The 7362-nt window shown below is 41.6% G+C and overlaps 1 protein-coding gene across 1 annotated transcript; it reads right to left on the reverse strand.

Moving 5' to 3' along the window:
* Positions 1–355: 355 nt before the first annotated feature.
* LOC147854417 (uncharacterized) lies at positions 356–2798 on the reverse strand. The gene is made up of 2 exons (XM_087331764.1): positions 2624–2798; positions 356–2419 (listed from the first exon to the last, which is right to left on the reverse strand). The coding sequence occupies exons 1-2, from the start codon at positions 2724–2726 to the stop codon at positions 672–674; spliced, it is 1851 nt and encodes a 616-aa protein (XP_087187890.1). The 5' UTR covers positions 2727–2798; the 3' UTR covers positions 356–671.
* Between the last annotated feature and the right edge of the window lie 4564 nt (positions 2799–7362).

Here is a 7362-nt window from a genome sequence, read left to right on the forward strand (position 1 = left end):
ATTATAGGCCTTGTTCGATAAGTTTAGCTCTCCATTGGTTTTGTACAACTAATGCTGATATATCATATAGAATGTGATCATTAAGCTTAATTAATGATCATAATCTGTACAACTAATTATCATAATCTGTACAACTAATGATCACCATAAATGTTTTGATAAATCATTAATCTCTTGGCGCTGCAGTTAAACCGTTAATCTCTTGCCGCCGCATGTTTGATTTCGATTTGGATCGAAACTCTAGCAGCATAATGTGGTTGAAACAAAACTAGTTTTAACAATTCTCCAAATTCTAAGGAACAAAATAGACACATTATAAGCAATTTAACGATGCCGCGACTGGTCACGGGTCCAATGTTTGGGCTGGGGCTGCGCGATTCAGAATCAGAATTGGGTGGTTCCATTTTTCTGTTGTGCGAAAGAAATCCTTAAGAATTTTTAATCCATCATTAATTATTATGAAGAAAATTTAAGATACATTAATGGATTTTAAAAGAGAAATACAATGATTAAAGTTAAATCCTTGATGTGAATTAATTATATGGTATAAGAATTAATTAATTATGCTATAAATTAATAGAGCTATGTGTGTTTCACTATCTGTAATTAGTAGTAGGCAACTAATTACAAGTAAAAGATGATAATTAGCACTGATGCTACAGCTAGTAGGGCTATTTGTTCCAAATGGTTGGATTAATGCTGCCGCCATTAGAGTGATTCCAGAAGCTAATCAGCTGTTGTTGATGATGATCTGCACCCACATAATGGTTATGATTAGTAGTTAGCTCATGGTTAGCGCTGGCTGAGTTCATCCCTGCATCATGAGGATGATCACCACCATAGCCATCACCATCACCATGACTAGCTGCTAATACTAACTTATTACTATCCACATTGTTGCTGTCCTCGTCCTGGCTGCAGTTATTGGCGTGCTGAATGTGCCTGCGCAGCATGTTCAACGTCTCAGACCGATCTGATGGATCATCGAAGACAGGCAGATTACTGCTGCTGTTATGGTTATGGTGGTGGTGATTAGTAGCGGAGCCTGCAATTACGTTGATCGCATTGGCGGCATTCGTATTGTTGATATGGTGATCATCCTGCATAATGTTAAAGTTTTGGTGGGGATGATTATGGTTATGGTGATGGTGATGAGGATGAGGATGATAGGCATCTCCTGCTCCTGCTCCTGCTCCAAGGTGCAGAGCTAGCTGCCTCTGCTGCTGGAATTTGAGCCGAGCTTCCAGATCGAAATGAGCAGCATTATTATTTGTCGACAGATTATTCATGGCCGGCGACAGTGGCCCATTGTGGTCTGCAGGGTTATGGCTACCATGGTTGAAGCTCGCAGCAAGCTGATCTTCCATGGAGCCGAGCCTCCCAGTGGCGGAGCCATTAATGCTGCCAGTGAAGACTGAGCTATTGCCTGCGCTCTCAGATTTCATGGATGCATTATGATGGCTGAAAACATGAGCTGGTGACCTGGAATCATGCTCGAATGGGGAATTGCTGCTCTTAGTCATGGATGCTGGAGTAGGGATCATGTTCATGTTCACATTCATGCATGCATTGTTAAGGTTAGGGTTAGGGTTAGGGTTAGAGTTAGGGTTAGAGTTAGGGTTAGGGTTAGGGTTCATAGCTGTCATCAGAGAGAGCTGCTGGCCACATTGGTTGCTCTTATGGTTATCATGAAGGGAGGCGCCATGCTCCGCCTCCTCGGAGCTAATCATATTTCCGCCGCCGCCGCCACCGCCGCCGCCATTGAGGCGGAGCGATTCCTGCAATCGCGAGAACGCCATGCTCAGAAGGTGGCTACCATCGCCAACAGGATGATTCATCAACAGGTTATGATGGCTGAGATGCGGATCCGCGAAACTGGGATTGATCATAGAGTCCATGTGGAAGGGGCTGGCGCCAGACATGAGATTAGCTCCATACGAATGGAGGCCACTGCTACTATTTCCATGTGGATGGTGGTGGTGATGGTGAGCGTTGAAATTGGTCACCATGTCCAGGTGATTCATGTCCATGAGCAGGCCGGGCGGATCGAGACCGATCATCCGGGCGGCGGCGCTGGAGTAATTGCAGGCGGACGATGGCGGCGACGCCATGGAGGAGGCGGAGGCGGAGGCGGAGGAGATTATGGAGGCCTTGGAGAGTCGCTTGTTTTTCCTGCAGCCTCCCCCGACCGGCACGTTCCTGAGGGAACCCCCCTGCGTCCAGTAGCGGCGGCAGTTCTTGCAGAAATGGCGGGGCTGCGTGAGGCTGTAATTGTTGTAGTAGCAGAACTTGGTGTTCATGGAGTCGCAGCGGGGGCACTTGATGATGGCTGGACCTGCAGCGCCTCCTCCTCCTCCTCCTCCTCCGCCCTGCAGAGCTGCACTCACACGACCAGAATTTCGAGCTAATCCATCGCTACCTGCCATATCCACATCATCAGAACCATCAATTATCATCAGAAATCACCACCAGAATCATAATAATCAGAATCAAAATCACCACCGGAATCATCATCATCATCATCATCATCATCATCATCATCACAATCATCACAATCATCACCCTCAGAATCCTCAGAATCATCATGAGAAATCATCATCACCATCATTACTGCTGTTATTACCATTAATGTGCTTCCGATCTGTCGCTCCTCCTCCTCCTCCTCCTCCTGCTGTTGTCGCCGTATGATCTGGCGGCCGTGGCTTCGAAAGAGGATCCTGTAACATGATTTTTTTAATTTTTTTTTTTTCTGTTTTGTTTTGTTTCTTCTCCACAGGTCCCCTAATCGCTCTGGTATGCTCAGCAGCAGGACATGGTGGTGAGCGAGCGACAATTACAGGAGAGATTTAGGAAGGAGTTTTCTTTTTTTTTGGGGGGGGGGGGGAGAGGAGAGGATCAGTGACAGATGAAAGGAGATCATGAGGGGAGGGAGGGATTAGAGAGGATAGAGATTACTGATTAAAAAAAGAGAGAGAGAGAGAAGGAGATTGAAAGAGAGAGAGAGAGAGAGAGTGTGTGTGTGTGTGTTAGGTTGTTGGGAGAGCTCGTGAGTGCAGAAAGAAAAAAGGGGGAGTTGGAGGGGGCAGAGATGATGATAATGATCAGAAGTGCAGAGAGAGACAGAGACAGAGACAGACAGACAGGCAGAGAGAGAAGAGAGAAGAGAGAGAGAGTCTGACAGAGACAGAGAAGGATTGGTATGTGGGTCCCATGGCGGCACACGAGGGCTTTCTGTAGCTGCTACTGCTGCCACTGACTCCTCCATTCTGTCGTTTCGCCCGTTTCGACCGCCGTTTCTTAGCGGCCGGCTCGGCAAGAAACGGCGAAACGGCCGCCTTTTTTTGCCGGCCATCTCGTCGACGGATCCCGATCGTCCAAAAGTTTACAAAAAAAAAAAACAAATTAAACCGAAAAAAAAAAGGAAGCAAAACAAAGCAATTCCTCTTCCCTCCCTCGTGTGAAACCTCCCAATTTCGGGCGTTCACACCTGGCAGCAGGACAGAACCATGTCCCAACTCCAAACCAAACCAACGTAAAAAAAAAAAGCCCCCCCCCCCCCCGCCTAGGTGGATGGAATTCTATTGTGTACAAAACAAAACCACACTCGACCCCCGCACACACTTATTGGCACTCCTCACACACTCGTTCTCTCTCACTCTCACCTTCGGTTCCTCTTCACTCGGCCCATCTCTTCACACCTTATGAGATAACACAAACACACACACACACACAAAGAGAGTGAGATAGAGCTATGGATGAGCCCACATGACCACGAAGCGAGAGAAGTTTGACTCGTGCATTTGGAGAGAGAATGAAACCCCACCACCACCACATGATGATCACAAAGAGAAGTGTGTGTGTGTGTGCTTGAGTGAGTAAAACATAAGTTGTGGCTCGAAGCGTTTAGAGAGAGAATGAGAGCCCCCCCCCCCCCCCCCCCGCATGATCACGAGATAGTGAAGCCGACTGAGAATGCCCAGAGCTCGCACATGATTGCATGCATAGAGAGTAGAGCGCACATTACCTTAAACATTTTTCTCTCTTTCTTTTCTTCTCTTTTTTTAAAAATGAAATAAAGAAAGAAAGAAGAATTCGAGTCGAGAGATTTCGATATTTTTTAACAACTTGCAAATCGATCTCGAACGTGCCTCCACTCAAACGCAATCCCTCCTTTGCTTCTTTCTCTTCCTCTCCCTTAATTCCCTCTTGATGCGCACCACACATGAATGTATTCCCCCATGGATCATGCCATCTGGTGGATTTAAGTAAAGACTTTTAACACACATGATTGGATCTACCTTTGATGCTTCTCGCAACAAACTTGGGTTCGACTTCTTCAGGTCATTAGTAATTACACTTGTTCCTCTCCAACATTGCAATTAACGATATGGAGCATGCTCCCCCCTACCTACACACACACACACCCTAAGTCCAAGAGTTCAAGCCCTACTAACTAGACATGTCATGATGGCATGTTATATTATTTTGATGTTGGCTTGCTCCCCATTTTCAGGATTTGACCCTAGATATATATAGTTCACTTTCATATTACAAACATCAAAGTGTCCCGCGCACCCCGTCTCATTGTCAAGATTTGACCATAGATATGTATAGTTCACTTTGATATTACAAATACCTACACACCCATTGCCAAGGATAAAGTGCTTTGTGAACACTTTAATGTCGTAGAGTGAGTTACCTTAAACCTTAAAATGGCTTAAAAGCTTTACTAACAAACTGAATGGGCCCAAGTTCCAACAAAGGCAATGACATAAAGGGACTTTGTCAGTAAATTAGTTGTTCGAGATTTTGAGAAGGTGAGGAGCCCACTCTCTTACTCAAGCTATAGATGCACGATATACGCTCACTAAATAGCAATGATATCAAAAGACAAACAATGCACATAATCAATTCTAGTTTCCATCAAATTCATCCAATATTTCTCGCCTCTTTATAAGCAACGTTTCTCATAAAATTTGCTCGTTCACATGTATATGACCATCTTATTTACCAAGGAAAATGACTCCAACACTCAAACTTGATGATACATACACCATGGATGTGTATCCTAGAGCACATGTAACATGTTTCTACCTTTGAATCCCTCTTATTTCGATATTTTTAGATTAAACAAATGATGGCACGAAACGTATTTGTTGATTAACAGTAAAATACCTAAGGTTATGACATGATCTATTGAAAATGATTCATGTATTAAAAGAACGAATATATATTTAATGTCTAATTATACACGTTTCCACACATTGGATTTGTGTGAGTGCTCCTTGAGCTTGATTGACATCTAAGGAACAAAAACTTTATCTTGGCTAATGATTATGTTTTAGAAATGTATGCCAATGTGTTTATATTCACATGGAATCAAATTCCACATTCTCAAGAGTCAATCTTGGCAACGACATTATGATAAATTTCACTTAACTATTGTCTAGCTAAACAATTGAAGTTTCTATTTTACCATATGTAGTCATGCCTTTCAACTGGAGTTTTTTGTAAATCAGTCTGTCCATTTGATCGACATTGAACATTGATGTTCCTTAATTTCACATGTAAGAACACTAATATAACCCTACTCTTTTTCATATTTACTGTAATACTACTCTGCTTATCCCTGATTATGATAAGATGGTAGATAGTTCCAATAACTAAGCAATTATAAAACAAGTGTAATCATTAAAGTTTTGAGATGACTCTGTTGTTACCTATTGTACATTTATGGTAAGTCGTTTGTGTTGGAAATTAGTGTTAATGATTCCTCAATAGGAGACGCATTTTTCCAACATGGGAGTTCTATTGTGTTTGAAAGTAAAAACTTAATAAGCCCCAATTTCAAAATTATTCACGATATAAAATGTGATCTACTTGTAAGTTGCCATGAAAGTATCAAATAAAATTTGAATCACACCTATTTCAAGGGTGAAAAAGCTTGTTGGGCAGAAATCATTCATTTATTTAATTGCATGCGTTATCAGAAGGCAATATATAATAACATCATGACAATGCCCTTCGTTGTAAACCTCAAATCCATGTTCTATGGTTTATTCACATCATGATAGGTTGCTGTCAATTAGAAGATTATTCGTTAGATACGACCATGATGTGGCGAGTTGTACAAATATGATGAGATGAGGGCAAGAATAATGTGTTCACACTTTGCCCTTCCTTTACTAGTGACAAACAAATATGACCCAAAAATTTCATTGTTCAAACAAGGAAATTATACTTAAAAATACAAGAAGAGTTTGTGTATTTTAAAGACATTGACATTAAGCACCTCATAATCGTTCATGAGTGTCATCATGATATTCCAAGGTCTGGACAACTAGCTAGGATATGTAGAGTGTAATTCATGTGTTCCAATAGTTACAAATGGGCTTCCGTTGCCCTCACTTGTGCCGCCGTTGTTTACAAGTGTACACTCAAATGTCTTATTTATGGATCCAACAAAAGTGTACACTTGAAGGGAGGATGTTTGTGCAACCATTCGAAGTTGGAAAGTATACCAAAGGATTTCATTGTTAGGCTGCATTTTGCAACCAAGAGAAACATAAGATATTTTTATAGGTCTAGATTTAGAACATATTTTTGTGTATGTGTTGACCTTCATGCATATTACCATATGATCATTCAAAAATTTGCCAAGTGCTTTTTGTTGGGGTGTCCATGTTCATATGGCCTCTTTACCATTCTTAGCCATTTTGATGCCTATTGGCATACAATTGGATTTACCTTCATCTAGTGCGGCCCACCTTATTTCCGTGCTAGTCATTTGAAGAAGAGTTTGTCGGTGTCTACGAGATGATTATTTTCACAAATCATAACACGAGAAACAAACACATCAATTACTTTCTAGACATGTCACAAGACACTATGGAAATCAATGCCTACTTGGGAAGGAGTCATGCTTCATAAAAAGATGTCAAAGATTTATTTTAGAGGAAGAACTGAAATATTAGGGGACAATGATGTCCCAACATGACAACTATACATGTGCATGAAGGTTTAGGAGTGTCAAGATAGATAGATAGATAGATAGATAGATAGATAGAGAGAGAGAGAGAGAGAGAGGAGAGAGAAAGAAAATTGAAAGGAAAGTATTATTGCACTATAAGATGGATTACAAAGAGTAGGCAACAAGGAGCTATAGAATGGCGTTGAACCAATTTGGTTTTGGGATGATTAATAAATCCCTATTTATAAGTCCCTATAGAGTATTCTAGAAGGTTCTAGAATATAGAGTAATCTAGAAGGTTTATAGAGAATTCTAGAAGGTTCTAGTATATAGAACACTCTAGAATATTCTAAGACATTCTAGAATGTAGAGTAATCTAGAATATTCTTATG

Source organism: Azolla caroliniana, unplaced genomic scaffold (assembly GCF_043228905.1).
Source record: "Azolla caroliniana isolate FFs.n. ecotype wild unplaced genomic scaffold, voAzoCaro1.0.p SCAF_15, whole genome shotgun sequence".
Lineage (NCBI taxonomy): Eukaryota > Viridiplantae > Streptophyta > Polypodiopsida > Salviniales > Salviniaceae > Azolla > Azolla caroliniana.